Genomic DNA, 21115 nt, shown 5'->3' on the forward strand with positions numbered 1-21115 from the left:
TCAACTTACTCTGTTGTAATGTTTATTTCCCCCACTCTTGGCAGAAGAATAAACATGAAAATTCATGAATAAGATTAAAATATTCAAGGAATTTTGCATCTGGAAATGCTTTCATGACATGCCCTGGGCAGTTACATAACCATACTCAAGCATATGCACACCACTTATGATGTTATTTTAGGGGCATTAAATGAGATAATACATGCCAAGCACTTTGCTTAATGCCTGGCTCACAGGAAACAGTTAAAAAAATATTAGCTATTTATATGACTATTATTTACTTACCTCTGGGAATCCTCTTTCAGCCAAAAGGCTAGGCAGAAAAATATTTACTGACCATCTTGGAGATAATTATTGTATGATTCTTCACAGTATCTGAAAAGTCAGGTAAGAATAGCATTATCCCTGTTGAAATCTGGGAAACAGACACTAAAGATTTGGAGGCACATTTCAAATACTCAAATAGGTTAGAAGCAGAAAGAGAAACATATTCTTCACTTCCTGACTGCTCCTTCCCAGGTTTAAATACTTTAGTTCCTGATGTTTTTAGTTTCTCAAATAACTTTCTCAAATAGCCCTGAAAAGGATATCAGGAAGCTGAGTAAGGAAGCTCTGTGGGTTTCTCCCGGAGACTTCTTTCTTTCTCCATCAGCAGAGCAGCTGGAAAAGTAGAAATGGGTATGTTTGAACACTTCCCCTTTACCAAAAAAAAAAAAAAAAAGAGGAACCGATATGTGGGCAACTTTTTAAGTATTACATTTATTTTTCCATTATTTTTTTTAGAAGATTTTATTGATTTATTTGAGAGAGAGAGAGCACAGAGGGACAGGGAGAGGGAGAAGCAGGCTCTCGCTGAGCAGGGAGTCTCACACAGGGCTCCATCCCAGGATCCCGACATCATGACATGAGCTTCAGGCAGTTGTTTGAGCCACCCAGGTGCCCCTATTTTTCTATTATTAAAGGAATCTGTAATAACTACTGATACTTACCAAGCAGTGACTCCACGTCAAGCAATGTACTAAATGATTTAAATACATTAACTTGTTTAATCCTTTCAACTCTGAGAAGTCAGAATGATTTTTATCATTGCCATTTCACAGATGAGGAAGCTGATGCCAGCAGAGCGTGTTGGTCTGCGGGAGGTTCCAGAGCTCAAAGCGGTAGTGTTGAGAGTCCAATTTCAGGTAAGCAGTCAGTCCAGGCTGGAAGTCTTCATCAGGGCCTTAGATGACCACATGAGTGCGTTGGTTGGAAAATAAGAAAAACAAGAACAAATTGGGACTCTGAGTCAATGTTGTATCTTGAAAGGCAGTTAGGAACTCTCTAATTAAATACCACGGGGTCAAGAGGGCTCCAATTCCGGAGCCGCCAGAGAAAAATGAAGGTATATTCAATTACGTTCTCACAGTCCTTCAAAAGCTTGTGGGGACATTATCATACAGACCGTCACGCTTATTCATGCTCTTTCTCACGCGCTCCAATCTGACGCACGGGGTGCACGTGAGGGGCACGCGCCGTACGCGACGTGAGGGGCACGCGGCGTGCGGAAAGCCGCGCTGGCCAGGAGAGAAGGCAGATGATGCGTGAGGGGCGTTCACACTACCTTTCCCGCTCTACCGTCCCCACGTTCAAGCAGACCGTTGACTCAGCTCGTTTCATCGAGAGGGTGAAGCGGGGTAAAAGTGCAGGTTGTTTGGCATCTGCTTCTGTTTCTGGCTTTTAGCTCCAAGGCCTACCGACGGAGCCGGCAAGGACTGTTGCGCAGACTCTGGCGAAGGGAAACCGCCCGCCCTCCCTCCCGACCGACCGCTAACAGCGGCAGTTAACCATCGCTGACACCCGTCACCTCAGGGTAAGCATGGAGGTGATGCACGCGTCTTTTTAAGCACACATCTACGCGCTCAGTAATGCTCCCAAAACCTTATAAGGTTGTTGTTACTAATATTGTTAAGAAGGCTCCATGAGGGGGGCGCCTGGGTGGCTCAGGGTCATGGTCTTGGGGTCCTGGGATCCGCCAGGATGGGGCTCCCTGCTCGGTGTGGAGCCTGCTTCTCCCTCTCCTCCCCACCTCTGCTCTCCCTCGGTATCTCTCTCTCTCTCTCTCTCTCTCTCTCTCTCTCTCAAATAAATAAATAAATAAAATCTTAAAAAAAAATGCTCTATGAGGGCAAGGATTTTTGTCTGTTTTTGTTTACTGCTTTACCTCTACTATTCAAAATAGTAGTACCTGGCAAAGATTAGGTACTCACTAAATATTTATTGTAGAATATATTCCCATCTAAAGGTGGAGGAACTGAAGCACAGAAACGTTAGTAACCTTCTCCAAGTCCCAGAGCGGTGGTAGACTGAGATAGCTTAAAGCCTGCCCACCTGGGCCGGGGAAGGGAGAAGCAAGAGGAGGGGCAATGTGTGGTTGTTCCTAAGAGCAGAGGGGCCTGGGACCATACTGTGCTGCCAGGGAGGTGGAAGAAATGGCTTGGAAGAAAGGGCTATTGGGTGGTGTGCCTTTGCAACTTTAGGCAGCATTATAAGTGACTAAATTGCCACATTTGGGCAAGAGAGTGGCAGAATGAGGATACTGCGGACGCAGCAGGGAGCCGTGCACACAAGGACAGTGGGCCACATCTAGGACAGCTCGTGTTGATGATGATGGAGAATCGAAGGGCCACTCCTCCTTAGTCAATGATTGGTTGCTTTGTCTTCCTCCAACCAATAAAAATGGGTTGTAAAACAGAGCATTGTTATAGAGAATGGGAAAAGTGCTATTTCTTGCGTATTTGATTTTTTTAAAACTGAAGCATACTTAATATAGGGAAAGAATATTAAATATGCCATCAGAAGACGTAAGTGTTGATCTTAGCTTATCCCGCCCCAAATCCCTAGGCAATTTATCTAATTTCCCTATGTCTGTTTCCTCATCTATAAAATAGGGGTTAAAAGTGATTGAGGTGAGGGCAAAAAAGATTTTTTCAAAATGTAAGTTAAAACTCAGTGAAAGATAAATATAATATGCTAATTTTGTAGAGCTCCTATTTCATTTGCACTTAATTTTGACTTACATAGATTTTTTTGGTGAATAAGGGTCTGTATTTGTATCCTAATTAAACTTTTAAACAGACTAATATTTATATTTTTTTCATTTCTTATGCTTATAGTCAATGGATGTAAATATATTTTTTAAAGTGCATGTACATAGGAACTATTACATGTTGATAGGTTGCTATTGCTGCCTGTGAGGGTAATTGTCTGGAAGTTGAAAGCCAGCCTGTCATTAAAATGTTTCATGGACAATCTGTGGGTCCAACAATGCACAGGTAGGTATTTTGCTAGATCTTTTCACTGAGCTGTCCCAATACTACAGCTGGAATTAATTGGAGTGAAAAAAAATAAATTTCTGAAACAATTAGGCATTTGTTACAAATCTGTATAAGGATTCTCAACAAGGTTTGTTAGAATCTTGCACTCCAGGTTTGCTTTAAACAATATGGCTCTTCTGAGAAAAGGAACGTAAACGAAATATACTAACAGCAATGAGAACTTAAGGAGTCCTTGTAAAAATGTGATTTGTGGGGAAATATAAATTGGGATCATTCATTCAGCAAAGATATATTAGTGCCTATGATGTGCCTGGCATTCCTTCCCGTCATGAGGGCAACACAATAAACTGAACAATGAACTGCCTGCATTTAGGGCACTCACGTTCTGCTGGGGGAGGGTGAAAACAAGAAAACACACTATGTTGTCAGACACAGTAAAGAAGAAACACACAGCAGGTGAAGGATGAGACTGTTGGAGGAGGGTCCTGGTGAGGACGTGGTCAGCCAAGCATTCTCCAAGGAGATGTAATGAATTGAGGAAGCCAGCCACGTGCATATCTGAAAAGAAGGCTTACTTGTGTTCACTTTCTCTCATTCTCCAGGAGCCTACGGTATAAAGTTTTAAACATAGATGAGCATGTAGCCATAGGCACACATCAGCACCTGTAACTCTGATTTTACCAACTGAATGCAAATGTGTTAGGTTACTTACAGAGATCCTATAAAATGCCAAGAATAACCAGAAGTCTTTGCAGGATTGGACTGTTTGGCAGGCATATTTCATCTAAGAAATGAAGGAAGAGACTTAGGTGGAAGTAAGTCCCTTCGTTTCTCATTGGTTTGTGACTGTCACTTACTCATCATATAAACCCAAGAAGCAGTCACTTATGAGAGCATAGAGGATACTAGAGACTGCATGGGGACATAGCACAAGTAAGTGATAAGATTGAACTCTACAAAGATGAGAAATGAGATAGTGTTCTTTCTTCATCTTAGTGTTTATTACTGTGATATTCTGTGTGTGACTGAGCAATGGATACCTATTTTCACCGTGCCACTCCTTCAGCTCTCATTCAGAGCCTTTCTGTTAGTGGCCAGGTAGAAATCAAACAGGAGTTTCTTTTTTTGTTTTTTCTTTTCTTTTTTTTTTTTTTTTTTTTTTTTTTGAGGGTAGGTGGAGGGGCAGAGGGAAAGGGAAAGAGTCTTAAGCAGGCTCCATGCCGGGCCCAGTGTAGGGCTCAATCCCACAACCCTGAGATCATGACTTGAGCCGAAATCAAGAGTTGGACGCTTAACTGACTGAGCCACGCAGGCGCCCCCAAATCAAACATTTGTTTCTAAGAGACATGTAGGTGCTGAAGATTTTGAAGGATTTTACGAGATTTTTAAAGATCCTTTAAGTAGATTTTAACATAAGAAATGCAGTCAGTACTGAAGGGAAAATTCTGTTCTTCCAAAATTTTCCCCACTGTTTTCGATGTGTGAAGCAGTAGAGAAGTTCTTTTCTTTTTCTTTCCTCCTTTCTCTCTCTCCTCCTTTCTCTCTCTCTCCCTTTCTTTCTTTCTTTCTTTCTTTCTTTCTTTCTTTCTTTCTTTCTTTCTTTCTTTTCTGTTTAGGTATTTTCTTTTAATTTTATTTATTTATTTGAGAGAGAGAGACAGCCAGCGAGAGAGGGAACACAAGCAGGGGGAGTGGGAGACGAAGAAGCAGGCTCCTAGAGGAGGAGCCTGATGTGGGGCTCGATCCCAGAATGCCCGGAACCATGCCCTGAACTGAAGGCAGACGCTTAAGGACTGCACCACCCAGGTGCCCCTGTTTAGGTATTTTCTTTGTAATATTTTCTATCACTTTAAGGCTCATTTTGTTGAAGCATCTCCATGTTTTGCCAAGAATTGTGTTCTATCATCATTTGGTTTCAAAGGTAATTTAAGGCATTTGCCCCAGGCTAAGAATTTGAGCTCTCAGCTCCCAAAGGATATTTCAATTATTCCTCTTGCTTTGGCTTTAATGTGAGGCAACTATTTAAAATGATATTTAGTTGGTCTTTGGTGGGAAAAGAGAGATCCTGGCTTGCCAATGCAAAATTAAACATTCGAGGTTTGATTGAAATCAATATTTTACTCAGTTAACAAAAATGCTTATATTTCTCTATTGTCCTACAATTCAACTCCAACCTGGTAATTTTTCCAGAACCGAACTAGACATGTTCAGGGACCTGTGAAGGAGAGAAAGCAACATTCCTTACCACCAACTGTTAGTGGGTAATGCAGTGTGTTATTTAATGTCATATTGTGCAAGAAGTTCTTATGTAGACAATAGCAGCTCATGTGATTTCTCTCTAAATCCAATTTTTACATTTCAACACACTACAGTGTCTATGATGGGATCACAAACATTACGCTCTATGCCGGTACATTTTTCGTCAGTTCGGTACTGGTCAAGTTGAGATAGAGCAAAGAACTGTCGGCAAATTCACATGTAATCTTTGTTTTTATATTTCAGACTCAGAGGTTATTGCATTACTACTAGGCATATATAAAACTATCTGGAATTCTTGAGTATGTTTGATGTTCCTTTTATTTAAGAGTAAGAGCTCATGTAGCTCAACGCTTTTATGAGTAAAGTCAAGGTAAATAGTGTTTAGGTTTTGAAGCAACTTGTAAAATGGTTAATACTTAATTCCTTATTTGTAAGTTTTTCTATCCATCAAAATTACTCCAAAAATTCAACTCCTTTTTTCAGTTACTTGCTGAAATCTTGCAGGTATGTAACATAGTAAATGAATAATTGCCTCCTTTGTCAGAGGTGAATTTGGTTTGTTATCTCCTTTCTGGCACAGACATTAACATTTTTGATACTGTTTTACTGTGCGCTTACAGCAACATACAGATTAGAACATCAGCTCAGTTAAAATGAAATGGTTTTATTATAGCTTGTATTTTATCAATGACTGCATTACAGTTGCCCCTGGGGTTGAATGCTCCCGTGTTTTGTGGTCGCTAATCAGTTGAAATGTACCAGTGTTACATTAAGGAAAAAGAGCTACAAACCAGGAGAAAGAAAGGAGCTCCCCAAGACAGAACTTTTCAAAAACACTATTATTTTCCATGTAAAAGATTTCTTTCTAAATAAGTTTAGCATATATTAAAAGCTCAATCTTTTTTGCATTTAATGGGTCCATCTGTCTGAGTTCACAGGTGAAAGCGTCTATGCATGGGTTTTATGAGTCATCATTCATATGTTCTTTGAGAAACCGTGTATCTTATTTTTCAAACACAATTCTTAGTGGGTTTTTTATTTATCTGATGAATCAGGAATGTTATTTTTTTAAAAGATTTTATTTTATTTTATTTGAGAGGGAGAGCATGCAAGCATGAGCAGGAGGAGGAGCAGAGGGAGAGGGAGAAGCAGGCTCCCAGCTGAGCAGAGAGCCCAATGTGGGGCTCCATCCCAGGACCCTGAGATCATAATCTGAGCCGAAGGTGGACGCTTAATTAACTGACTGAGCCACCCAGGCACCCCTTGAATCAGGAACTTTAAATGACTTTCTTCAGAGTGGAAGGAAGCCAGTGGTTAGTTTGAGTTGTAAAGGAAAGCATTAAGTACAATCAGCTTACCTTTTTAATTGCTGCCCTGTATCATCTCAGGAAATGTTTTGCAGCATTCCCTACATGGGATTCTTAACATGGAGTGACAGTGGAAGGGCTCAGAAATGAAGCTCACAGGGAACAACCTGACACTGGAATTTGCACAGGCCAGGCAAAGCATCCTTAGGTCTATCATGCAGCGGGGTGGTATTTCCATGTATCATGGGAAGCTGGGATCTAATGCTGTATAGTTTTCCTCTTTGTCTCAGTCTGGTCCTGTTAGGTCGCCATTGTAATGGCATGTCTGTCATATATCTGAGATTCTGTTTCCAGACTCTATGCACCTCTAGATGTCTGGGCCGGAACAAAGATCACATTACCCTCATTGCAAGGTTTTATGTAGAAGTCTTGCAATCTGGTAGGTCAAATCCTCTCTTTCTCTTCTCTTAATTTGTCTTGGGTATTTTGGTGCTTAGCATTTCCATTTGAAATTTAGGCTCAGGTTTATCCACAGACTCTCTTGAATTTTAAATACAAACAGTAACTTTGATTGCAAATGAGGACAGTTTTGTCTCTTCCTTTCCATTCCTTACGTATGTTGTTTATTGTTGTCTTACCTTACTGAGTTAGCTGGGCCATCCAGGACTATGTTGAATAGTAAGGGTAATAGTGGGGTTCTCATTATTCCTGACGTTAAAGAAAATGCTCCCCGTTATGTATGATGTTTGCTCTAAGATTTTGTAGAGACTCTATTTTCTTTTGGGCCTGGTGTCTTTCATGAATGTAACTAACTACCAATTCTATTTCTTTACTGGTTAGTGTTAAATGCAGGCTTTCAAGGGTTTTTTTCTTTATGTGATTATGTGAGTTTACATATTTCTCAAAATTTTTCCATGTAAGTGTTCAGATTCAGGGACATAAAGTTATTTGCCATGTTAGCTTATGATGTTGAATGATCTTTTTCATCTGTTGTTATGACCCCATTTTGTGTATAATAATTTTTGTGACTTTTCATACATTTTCTCCATCAGTTTTACTAGAGGTTTACAATTTGACCTTTTAAAAGTTGTATATAGAAGGCTGCCAGGCCCTAGTTTCAAGCAGTGCATCTCTACACAGTCTCCCACTTGTGTGGGGACTTTATTCTCCTTTTTTCTGAAGGAGCTACCCTCATGGATGGCCACAGCTTCTCTCAGAATTAGGGGTCCTGCTTTACCATTTACAGGTGAGGAAACTAAAGCTAGGGACAGGTGACTTGCTCAAAGCTATTCATGTAGTAAGTGGTAGGGGTGACCCCAAAAATCACACATTCCCTTTGCCACTGACCTGCTCTGCCCTTGAGCCTATCCCTCACTGCGTCCGTTGGTGGAAGAAGGATATGTCTTACTTTCATCCTTTTAACCCATCATCCTCATGAAAGAAGGGCTTTAACAAACTGAGGTTATTGTAACAGAAATATACTGCTAAATACAGTAAGAGGAAAAAACATTTTTTTAGGCACTGTCCTCTATAGTGATCATTAGCTTACATTGTAAATTTCCTTATCAATTTTCACCATACAAACATGGAATTTCTTCTGTTAGTTTTTTTGTTTGTTTTGTTTTGTTTTTAAGATTTCATTCATCTATTTGAGGGAGAGAGTGTGCTCGTGAAAGAGCACAAGCAGGGGGAGCAGCAGAGGGCAGGGCGAGGGAGAAGCAGACTCCCCGCTGAGCAGGGAGCCGGATTTGGGGCTGAATCCCAGGACTCCGGGATCATGACCTGAGCCAAAGGCAGACGCTTAACAGACTGAGCCACCCAGGCACCCCTCTTCTGTTAGTTTTTATGCAACAGCTTTATAAAATATAGAAAGGATTTTAAGAATCCATGTTGCCAATTGCATTTACATTGGCTTATTTTCCATGTTATAAAAATGTGCACATATACCCTGAAAAACAGAAGTCTTCAAGTGTGGAAGTTCGTAGCTGTAAAAATCAAGAAACCAGACTTGGTTTATGCAAGTGACTACAGGAACGTGTTGTGCAAGTACAGCTTCATTAATGAGTTATGACTGTTGAAAGGATGTTCTAGCAGGAGAGAGAAGCATCTGTCAGATGGTCACGGACCTGTGCCACATCTTAGATTTAAAGATATATTTGCCGAGAACCATAGATAGCTGCCAATTTACGCTAAGGACTTTTTAATGTCTTCTTTACTTGAGTGAAACACAGTATAAAGCAGCACGTTTTTGTGAATGAACAACAACAAACAATCCCTATGTTTTCATGCAGAATGAGGAGGTAGACACTGACATTTACATGGCATTTGACCAAATGAGAAAAAGTTATACGTTTAATTTTTAATATTGATCATAATGGATGTTATGAATCTATATATTCATATAATGTTCGTAAGGAAAATACATATCATTTCTTTGCTGCTGAGGAAAAATTGACCTATGACAGTAAAAATCAATAAAGAGAAGTTGTGTAAAATGTTTGCCAAATAAAAACTGCAACCAAGAATGACACTTTTTCCACTCTGAAGGCTTTTTTTGTTCTTTTGAGATTTAAAACAGATAGGTCAAGGAATTGTGGCTACTATGCTTTTTATTTCCTAGATAGGAATGTTCCCTTTATTGTGATTACATAAATATTTCCTTTTTTCAGAAGGAAGCTTACTACTTTACATTTTTTATTGACCATTTTTGTACTCTTCTATTTTTCCGATTATTTATTTCTAAGCCCCACACTAAGCTTCATTTAGTCCTTACTCCACATTTGAACTCCATCTATGCATATTTCTCCCCCAAAGAATTGGGGCTGTAAATCTTGGCATTTTCATTGGTTCATACCAGTGAATTCTTCCCTCTACAGAGAGCATTCCTCACGTAGTGATGTGTGTGGCAGGTGCCACGTGTCAGTTGGGTGCAGACTGGACTGGCTAGCAGGAGTGGGATGGGGCATGGGATGTTCAGAATGACTGTTTCTAGCAAGGAGCACCACCTCCACCTGCAACACCTGGACAGGGAAAACCAAGGCCCAGAGAAATGGATCCACCAGAAATCACCAGCATCATCATTTCTTGGATCTTGAGGGGGGTCTAGATCGGCAGTTCTTTGTAGTCACCCATAGACAGACACTGTGAATGCATGAACTTGGCAATCTAGATTTTTATGGTTTGTGTTTGACCTTTTATGTGATGTGCTTTTGAATATATTTTTTAAAGATTTTATTTATTTATTTATTTGACAGAGAGAGAGCACAAGTAGGCAGAGCGGCAGGCATACGGGGAGGGAGAAGCAGGCTCCCCGCTGAGCAGGGAGCCCGAGGAGGGACTCAGCTCCAGGACCCTGGGATCATGACCTGAGCTGAAGGCAGGCACTTAAGTGACTGAGCCACCCAGGCATCCCTGTAATGTGTTCAGATAGAATTTATTTTGAGGCTTTAGCCCAACTTTTCTTTCTATCTAATATTCCATTAATATCCTTGAAAGACTTCCTTAGCAGAGAATGAACTATTAATACTTACCACTTAAAATAAATGCTATTTATGACTTCTATTCATGTAATTACTATGATTATTATTTATTTTTAGTGTACTGTATTCACAGTGTTTATTCTTGACCACAGAATGAATTCAAAGTTAATATCGTCGATAGCTAATAATTATTAAGTACTTAGCATTGTGTTAAATGCTTTACATGTATTACCTCATTAAATCTCCAAATCCATATTAGTATCTCTACTTATAAGAAGTGGACTTTGAAATTCAGAGAGATTTTGTTGACTAGCCCAAAGATAGATAGCAACGAAGTGGAAGAGCTGAATTTCAAATGAAGATGTTTCTTTCTCAGTTGCTGGATCATTATCAAATTACAGTCCATGCTACTACCATTGCTTAAAATCATTAATTATTTCTAAACAATGAAAATGAGACGATACAAAATCACAGAAAACTCAAAAAATTATGATGACCTACAGCTACCCAATGCAGTGAGTATTAGCAAACTCTCCGAAATGTAAGAGAAGTTGCTTTCTTTCTTCCTTGCTCCTCTACAGAAGGAATGGAGACATAGGCTTACCATTGCCCCCACCCACCCAGCAAGGTCACCAAGATGGACTATGTTTGTATGGTGCTAGTAATCTGATAGAACCCAGGAGCATGGATGCCGTAAAAAAGAATGAGAGCAATGTTTCCCTACGCCTTTGAGTCCCAGAGGGAAATGCCACGGGTGAGAGAAGAGAGGGGATGGCCCGCTCAGGTTGGCGAGGCTGGCCCACATTCCTCTTGCATGTACCCTGTTCTTGAAATTCTTATCCAGCTGTCCTCACAAACTCAGCTGCATCACCAAAGCCAACAATAAACCAAATGTCAAATTACAAGTGAGTAAAGGCAGGACAAAAACAGCTTCAAATGGAAAGTTTTGGACTCTATCCTCTGACAGTTGGTGTATAGACAGCCTCTCACTCTGAATTTTTTTATAAGTAAAATTTGAGTCTGGTTATTTCACTGGAATATTCCAGCTAGTTCTTTTTTTTTTTTTTTAAGATTTTATTTATTTGTTTGAGAGAGAGGGAGACCAGGAGCTGTGGGGGAAGGGGCAGAGGGAGAGGGAGAAGCAGACTCCCCACTGAAAAGGGAGTCTGACTCGGGGGCTTGATCCCAGGACTCTGAGATCACACCCCGAGCTGAAGGCAGACACCGACTGAGCCCCCCAGTGCCCCATCCAGCTAATTCTTAAAGACAGAGTCATGATCTTATTTCTGTCAAGTCTTCCAATATGTTATTAGGATTCAGGTTTTGAAATACTCTCTAATATGTCTAGTTATCTCAAAAGATGCCATAAAGTTTTGAAAAAGTCCCTAAAGAAAAATGTTGAAACATCTTTAGAGGGCTGTTACAATAATCTTTCAATTTTTCTTTTTCCAGAATCACACCATGCCAAACTACAAACTCATTTATTTTAATATGAGGGGGAGAGCCGAAATAATTCGTTACATATTTGCTTATTTGGACATAAAATATGAAGACCACAGAATAGAACAAGCTGATTGGCCTGAGGTCAAATCAAGTAAGTGGCACAAGTAACAGTTTATGAAAATGTAGGGAAAATATGTCAAAACGTTCCGTCTTTCCTCAGGGAAATGAAACTACAGAGGTTTTTAAATCTCATGTAGCTTTACATTGAGAAGCAGCAGTTCAAGCAAGTTCAATAAATGCTATGTGGCCCAAATTTTCCTTTTCAAGGTGAAAACACAAACCTCACAGAAAGAATATATAACGATAAACAATAAGAAGCTTTGTCATAAGAGCTGAAAGAGGGAAGACTGAAGTGAGTGTTCTTGACAACTTGAATTGGATAGGCTTACTACAGATATCTACAATCTTCTGACAAGGAATCAGATATGCTGCTCTAACAGAAAACCAAACTCAAAGTGGCTTAAATAACAAGGAAATTGTCTCACATAACTGAAAACCCAGAAACAGGACAGGTTTCGAGAGATGGCTTTATCCAGTTTTCCTCCTCTGTGTGGTGGCCGCATCATGACATTAGTAGCAGTAAGTCTGCTGCAGTTTCAGCCCCATAGCCTTGAACAGTAGCATCAAGAGGTATATGAAAAAGAGAGAAAGAGCGCTGTTCCTTAAGAGTTCCCAGAAGAATGAAGAAAAACTCCCAGAAGACCTTGGCAAACTTGTCATGTCTCACTGGTTCAGACTGGGTGACATGTCCATTTCTGAACCAGTCACTGAGCAAGCAGATGGGAAAAACCTTGAACCTTCTAGTCTACCTCAGAAGTTGGGGTTGGAGTCAATTTTCATGAAGTATGTGACTATTCAAAAGAAGGGTGAATATGTGAACAAAACTGGGATGTTTGATCAGAAGGAAGAGCAAATTGACAAATTGGGCGTGTAATCCAATGAAAACATGCTAGTTAGCACTCAGGACAAAGGGGGAGAATTAGAAATATTATCACAGTAAGAAGTGTATGGCTCTCAGTAAGTTGTACATCATCCTCTAGGTGCTATTTTCTTTTTAGAGTGAAGAAAGGATAGATGAGCTAATTCTTTTGTCCATCATGTCTGCCTAGAAATACTAACTAAATATTAATTATTTGTCTAAAATTCACATTTCTGTGCTGGGATTATTACAAATTTGCATAAAGATGAAGTTGAAGAAAACAACTATTGAGTATTTGAAGACATTTGGGCATCTGGTGGATTTCATTTAATTTCTCCAGCACGACTTCATGGGATGTATTATTGTATCTATTTTATCGTTGGGATAACTATAACACACAGAATTTATGTAATTTTTCCAGGTTCACAGTCCTAGCAAGGTAGAATTATTTTTCAAACACAGGTCAATTTCATACAGTAGCCCAGGTTATTCACATTAGATAATGCCAGTAACACCATGATAACTGGCATATTAACAATACATCTTGCCACATGACTTTTGGAAACATGAGTTCCTTAAAAATCATTAGCCCTGTAGCCTGGTGGGCTAGAATATCCTATTTCCTGTTCTCATGAAACTTTCTCATTAATACCCAAACTTTCCCCCACTATCAGATTTTGTACATGGGATTTTTAATTCTGTGAATATAAAATAGGTGAAATTTAATTTTATCCATAGATGGATATATATGTATATAGTTTCAAATGCTTTAACAGACACCCAACACAAGTGGAATTTAAGAAACAAAATGGACATTTGGGAGGGGAAAAAAAAGAGAGAGAGAGAGGGAAACAAATCATGAGAGACTCTTATCGATAGGGACTGAGGGTTGATGGAGGGATGTGGGTGGGGGATGGGCTAGATGGGTGATGGGTATTAAGGAGGGCACTTGTTATGATGAGCCCTGGGTGCTGTATGTAAATGATGAACCATTGAACCATATGTCAACTAACTAGAATTTAAATTAAAAAAAAAAATAAACAGACACTCAACATAAAAATGGACTAAGGAGGATAGAAATTTATTTCTTTTGCATAAAAGCCCAAGCTGATATGGCAGTTCTGCTCTACAGAGTGGTCAAAGATTTCTGTTGATCTGTCACCCCTAGTTGGTTGTCTTATTTATATAGTATAAGATAGTCCTGTCTCCTTCCACAGTCCTGCTCACAGGAAGTGTGAGAGGGAAGGAGGCACATCTCTTTCTTTCAACTGCATGACCAGAGAGTTTTATATCTCACTTCTGCTTATAGCCCCTTGGCAAGAACTTACTCACATGGTCACACATTACTGCAGGAGAAGCCAGGAAATGCTGACTTTATTGCTTTGAGAAAAAACGGAAAAAATAGATGTTGTAAACAGTTTATTACAAATTTTAGCTGGCCTCGCCTTCTATCTGATTTAGGCATGCTCTCTGGTGTTTGAAACCCTCAATGACCTCCCCTCTGTGATAACCTAGAATATCATTGGATATTTCTATTAAAAAGTTCTTCCAGGTTGGGGCACCTGGGTGGCTTGCTCGGTTAAGTATTTGCCTAAGACTCAGGTTACGGTCTCAGGGTCCTGGGATCGGATCCTGAGATCGGTCCCGCATTTAGGCTCCCTGCTCAGTGAGGAGTCTCCTTCTCCCTCCCCCTCTGCCCCTCCCCCCGCTTGTGCACAAGCACGTGCTCTCTCTCTCTCTCTCTCTCAAATAAATAAATAAAATCTTTAAAAATAAAAGTTCTTTGAGGTCAAATCTGGTGGACTGTGCACAGGTGTTGACATTTTTTTTCTCTTTTCAAATAACATTAAAGTACTTCTTTTAAGAAAAGTCAAAGCCCTGCAAGGACAAAGACATCAAACTTGAATAAGAGAGCACAAAATTCTTAAAGCTGAAAAGCAGGTCGAAGAATGATAGGTGACTAAGTAGGCCAGTGATGCCCTAATATAAGCCTGGTAGAGGAGACGTCAAGCAGAATCACTCCAGGGAGCCCCCAAAAGGCTCAGGAATTGGTAGCAACAGAGAGCTCTAAAAGCTGAACCCCCAGGGGATTGACTAGAAGCATGTGAAGCAGCGGCAAGACCTCGAGATCCCTTCCCTGCCCTGGAAAAAGTATGGAGATTACTCTCAACAGAGGATGGACCAGAGGATTGTAGGACCGCAGGCATCCCTGAGGACACAATACTATAGGTGGGATTTGGTGGAAGTCTAGAAACTCAATCGTGAGACCCAAAGCCCTTATCTCCTGCTCCACAGTCAGAATGCTACAACCAGACAAGTATCCCTCCGGCAGGAAGAGCTCTCTTGGGAGAAGCTGATCAATCAAATATCTGGCAGACACTGAACAGGTGGGAGTCTCAATGACATGGCCAGCCCAATCCCGTGTACATGGAGATTCCAATTAGCTTCTAGTCCTTTCGCTTATTTAAACCAGGAATTGCAAACCAAAAATGAATAGACATTTGTGAGAAGGCCTCTAATGTGAAACAGAAACAAAGAAGCAGAGGGAGAAAAAACTCAGCTGAGGGCATCAGGGTGATGTAGCAAGAAAAAACTTCAAAAATATAAGCCTTCAGAGAGAAGAATTCTATACATTCTGAACAAGTATGCTATAAAAAGGAATGTTCAGAGACAAAAAGCCTTTGAAAATTAAAAATTTGATACAGACAAAACAAATCAATAAAATGATAAAAAAAATAGGAACTCCTCCAGAAGGTACAATAGGAAAAAGAAATAAAAAAATAAGAGAAAAATATTAGAAAAATTGAGACTCAGTAAGTTTAGGATGTCCAATGTCTCAGTGAAATTCTGGGAAGAAAGGAGGGAAACTTTTAAAAGACTCTTCCTTATAAAAAATTAAAACCTATCTCCTCGTGGCTTTCATATACTGGATTTGGACATATCCTTTTAATCCGTGGGAAACAGCTCATTCCTTCTTTCACATCCAATTATTTGAAGCAATTTAATATCTTTAGGACATAGCAAAAAAGCCACTGCTGTGTAGATAGTTCAAGGATAATAACTCTGAGTGAAGATAAAGGTCACTGGCTGAATACGGAACTGAGTCCCAGCTAGCTCATGCATCCATCCCTCCAGCTATCAACTTTTAGAACTTGCGCGATTGTTCCTCTGAGCATCATTGAGAATATCAGCCCACACTTCCCAGTGCTGACTCCGCTTCTTGACTTAGATACTGTTTCCCGTGGACTATATCAGATCTGCAAAGTAGGTCCAAGGGACAACTCTCTTCTCTTCCTTGAGTGATCCATTTTTATCCCTTGGTTTGGATTTCCTCACTACCCAAGAAGGACAAGATCCTGTTGGACTTATGTCCACCATTTCATGTGCGGTGCATGGGGAATCACACTGTTCCAGGCATAGGAACGGCACAGAGCACAGTGGGACCACCATTCCTAGTGTGGGTCCAGATACTGTCCAAAGACATTTTACCACGATCACAGTGGTTACCCTGGCAGCCGTATCACACAGCCTTATATTCAGCATCCCTAATTCCTTAAAGCTGTTTGACAGGTGCTCCTGTTTGGTTACACCTCCAACAACCCCAAAGTTATTATTTTTTTTCTGGAAGCTAATGAAGGACTTGGCATTTGTCTTCTTAAATTTCCTCTTGTTAGATGCAGCCGAATATTCCAACTGTTGGCAATTATCCCAAGCTTGGCTCAAATGCTGCCAGTAGCTGAAAGCTTACCATCTCACTGGAAAACACATTCTGTCGTCAGTGGTTCCAAGGCTAAAAAAATAATTATTCTTCATTTGAGTTAATATCTGCCCCCTTTTAAAGGACCTTTTAGTTGTAGTTCTGCATTTTAGAGATAGTCAGAATAAGTCAAATTTTTCATCCATTTGATAGGTGTACCATATTTGAAGATGGCTATTAGGTTTGTTTTGTCTTTGTTTGTTTTGTCCCCCTCAGTATAGAGTGTCACGTTCTGCAGCCAAACCTTATCAAATGTGGTTCTCAGACCCTTCTCTAACTTGGATACTATCCTCTGGGTTTGCTCTGATTTTTAATGTATTCTCAAAACATGGCTCTGAGAACTATGAAAACAGCTGAGCAAAGGTTCCAGCTGGACTCAGTTTGAATCTCACCTCTACCAGGTGTGTGACCTGGACTATTTATATAACCTCTCTTCACCTCACTTCCTCATTTATAAAATGAGATAATAGTTAGTACCTACATCATAGGGTTGTTGTAAGTACTAGAAAACCTAATGGGTACGGTACATACGTAGTACACCCCTAGCATAAAGGAGGCATCCCTCAAAATGGTAGGCATGTTAATTCCTAATCCCATACTTTGCTTCAAATGAGGCATCACAGTTTGGGCCGGCTGGCTTTGGGGCTCTGTTTTGCTCACGGCAATATCTCAGGCACACGGACCAGCACTCGGCACACTCATGAGGTAAGTACTCAAAGATGTTTTCACTCCTGATGTGAACTGCAGTTCATCTTAGTTAATGTGCATGCGGAAGACACTTGAAGGTTGATTCTAGTAGTTGCTCTAGGGTCATGGGATTATGAGTGGCATTTCGTTCTTTTCTCTCTTTCCAAAATAATTATATTTCCCAAAGTAAGGCACTGATTGGAAAAATTGTGATCAATACATGTGACAAAATATAGTAGCCGTTAAAAAGGTGATGTTTCACTGATTTGGAAAGATTTCAAAAAGATGTTATCAAGTTAAAAAAGTGGTTTACAGGGGTGCCTGGGTGGCACAGCGGTTGGGCGTCTGCCTTCGGCTCAGGACGTGATCCTGGCGTTATGGGATCGAGCCCCACATCGGGCTCCTCCGCTATGAGCCTGCTTCTTCCTCTCCCACTCCCCCTGCTTGTGTTCCCTCTCTCCCTGGCTGTCTCTATCTCTGTCAAATAAATAAATAAAATCTTTAAAAAAAAAAAGTTGTTTACAAATACATTATGATGCTGTTTTTTAAATATATATGAGAAAGCAAAGTATTCAAATGGTTATAATTATGTGGTAGAATTATTCTTATTTATCTCCAACTTAGAAATTTTCTATAAAATCATACGTTACCCTCTGACAAAATATAATAAGTTTAGATAGGAAAACAGAGTAGGATCTGCTATGAGGCTGCCCTGTAGTTGTACAAATTGCTTGCTGCCTTACTATATATTTCACAGAGTCCCTCCTCAAAAGAAGAATTAGGCTAAGTTCCTGACCGTAACTCAATATATAAATCAAACTTTCCATTTCCTCAGATTACAGTTTTATTTATTTATTTATTTGAGAGAGAGCACGAGCAGTGGGGAGAGCCAGAGAGAGAAGCAGGCTCCCCACTGAGCAGGGAGCCCCACATGGGGCTCGATCCCAGGACCCTGAGATCATGACCCGAGCCAAAGGCAGATGCTTAACCCAGGACTGAGCCACTCAGACACCCCAGACTATGGTTTTGAAGAATGATTAATGTTCTTGCTGATCTAGGTCACAAAAATTAATGAAGCTTTAAAAGAAAGGTTTTTTAAAAGGTAAGCGGTAAGCATGTGTAAGTCTATGAGGTAACACACAGTTTAGTACATTGTATCACCGTAAAGCTGGGCTTTAGACCTCGTGCTGCCACGAGCTCTGTGGCAGGACTTCTAACAACTCCTCTTCTGAAAGACCAAGATTCTACTAGAGGGTGCCTATTATCCCTTTTAGAACAAATATTCAGGAATTCTGTAACTTTAAAATCATGATTTGTTTCCATAACAAATTTTTACTTCCAGTAAAAATGGAAGTAGTATTACTTGAAGTTGTTATGGAAGTTGATATTTTGCTTGTTTTATTTTAAGCTCTTCCATTTGGTAAAATCCCCATTTTGGAAGTCGACGGACTTAAACTTCACCAGAGCCTAGCAATAGCAAGATACCTGACCAAAAACACAGGTAATATGGTTATTGTGTTGAAGAGTTTTGATAACTGAAAAAAATACATGACATATATTCATTATGCATTAAATAACTTTATAATTGAACAGTACAGTGTAAAGAATGAAACAAAAGATACGAAAGAAACACACCTCATCAGCTGAGGCGAGTTAAATGGATTGTGGCGCTTCTACTTACAGGAGTCCCATGTAGCTGACAAAAGAGCAGGGATGCTCTTAACAAACTTGTAAGGAAAGATCTGTAGGATATATGGAATGCATATATTGAGTGGGACATATAGTTTTATTTTCATAAAGAAATAATGGAAGAATACAAAAAAAAAAAAAAACCCTAATAGAATGGTTACTAATATGGTAGGTAGGTAAAGGAGTGCAATGAGATGGATGGGGGCAGGGATGGAAGTTAGTCTTTCATTGGATACAGATTTATATTGATTGGAATTTTTGAACCATAAGAATATGTTGTCTATTAAAAAATAACATTTTAATATAATAAATTAAAACCACTGTATGGCATAAAATGGTTTCTATTTCATAGATTTGGCTGGAAACACAGAATTGGAACAATGTCAAGTTGATGCGATTGTGGACACACTGGACGATTTCATGTCACGTTTTCCATGGGCAGAGAAAAAACAGGATATAAAAGTAATGTGATCATTTTGTTATTACTATATTAACCATATCTACTTGTGGGGTGCTTAAAAAGTTCCTTTTTATCATGTGCCTAGGTGGCTCAGTCGGTTAAGCATCTGCCTTTGGCTCAGGTCATGATCCCAGGGTCCTGGGATCGAGCCCCGCATCGGGCTCCCTGCTCAACGGGGAGACTGCTTCTCCCTCTGCCTCTGCCCCTCCTCTCCACTTGTGCTCTCTCTCTCTCAAATAAATAATCTTTTCAAAAAGTTTCTTTTTATCACAGTAAGACATAGTTTTAAAATATCAAATTATATTTAAAAATTTAAAACAAAATACGGTGATTTCCTGCACTACCTCCTCATGTTAACCCCTACTCAGATACCACCTTCTTTTTAACTCTTTTAGCTATTTCTTTAGGACATGTAAATCCAGCTATCTTTGGTTCACTAATTTTAGATAGTCTCTCTGGACTTATTATTATAGTAATAAGAATTTATCTCTTATATAATCATTGTCTCTGCTTCCCTTTTCCCAAACCACCAATATAATGATATCAAAGCATTTTGGCCAAATCAATAGTCACTTGTTACATTAGTATCCCCAGGCATATCATACAGAACTGTCAGTCGTGGTATACTTTGACTTTATTTCGTAGCTCACTTTACCTCCTCAAAATTAGTAATTGCCTTTCCTTCATTTGCTTAATTGTTTCTACACTTATTGCTGAACCTTCCCACATCAATAAAATTTTCCACAAGGTCAGTGATACCAGATTATCCATTACGTCCACTATTTTCTTGGAGAGATCCAGCTGAGATCCCCTCTCTTTTGCAGCGCTGTCTAGGTTTTCTGCACATTTGTCCCCACTGGACTTCCTTTTACTGCCATCCCAGGGATGTCCTTCATTGAGTTGGAGTCCTATTTCCTGGATGCCAGCTTCTGTCTTTGCTTACTTCTTTATTCATTTGGGGCACATCCCCCAGGATTCCCAAAGTTAAAATGAAGGCTCGATGACAAGAGGTGTAATGATGACGGACAGCATGGATATGTCTGTCTTGTGCATACACTGCTGCAGTCTGGTTTGGTCACCCTAAAAACCCTGTGGACCCTTGTCATCCTGTAATCTCTATTATATTTTTCCTCTTTGTTTTGGTCTCTGTCTTTTCCCAGGAGTCAGACCACCCTTTAGAATCTATGATAAAGAATAGGAAAACTAAAAAGTTTACCCAAAGCTCTGGGCATGTGGACAGGGGGTGCTGATTTTGAGCATCACCAGGCCATTTATGAAGTATTTCCCAATATTACCGTCTCTACTACTAGACTCTTTACTAGAAAGAGTCCCTAGAGAAGACTTGCGCTGTTTTGCCTGGAAATAAAGGTGTGGCTGCCAGTGTTCTGGGAAACATTCGGCAAAGAGAAGGCTGCGAGTCTCCGAACTTCACGTTCAGTACGCATATAGTCATTTAATCCCCTATGTTGAAGGGGATTATGAATGTCAGCTCCCGACACACAGACCATCGATTTCCCTCTCTCCAGCCTTCTGCTAAAGATGGGGAAGAGGCATGTGTCAAGCAGTGTAAGATGAAGGAGGAAATCTTATGCTAAAACTACTTCTTTCACAGCTTTCCGCCACTCCTCACATTATCCCCTCCCTTACCTCTTTACTCCCCATTCTAGATGTATTCTGCCTTTTCCGGAATCATTTGAGGGTTACATGGGGTAGACAGTATTGTTTTTCAGCTTTCCCT

The 21115-nt window shown here is 40.0% G+C and overlaps 1 protein-coding gene across 3 annotated transcripts in view; it reads left to right on the plus strand.

Annotated features, from left to right (window-relative positions):
* The first annotated feature begins 4208 nt into the window (after positions 1 to 4208).
* Positions 4209 to 21115, plus strand: part of HPGDS (hematopoietic prostaglandin D synthase) — a 28286-nt gene continuing 11379 nt past the window's right edge. The window contains exons 1-4 of one of the 3 annotated variants that reach the window (XM_045792040.2): positions 4213 to 4250; positions 11815 to 11956; positions 18637 to 18729; positions 19270 to 19379. In XM_045792040.2, the coding sequence (XP_045647996.1) occupies positions 11824 to 11956; positions 18637 to 18729; positions 19270 to 19379 (336 nt within the window). In that variant the 5' untranslated portion in view covers positions 4213 to 4250; positions 11815 to 11823. Of the gene's footprint in view, positions 4251 to 4974; positions 5138 to 11814; positions 11957 to 18636; positions 18730 to 19269; positions 19380 to 21115 lie in introns of those variants that run through there. The other 2 variants (XM_087863982.1, XM_045792047.2) reach the window with 2 other exon arrangements.

The sequence above is a fragment of the Ursus americanus genome, chromosome 8 (assembly GCF_024610735.1).
Source record: "Ursus americanus isolate L20-20 chromosome 8, mUrsAme1.1.p, whole genome shotgun sequence".
NCBI lineage: Eukaryota > Metazoa > Chordata > Mammalia > Carnivora > Ursidae > Ursus > Ursus americanus.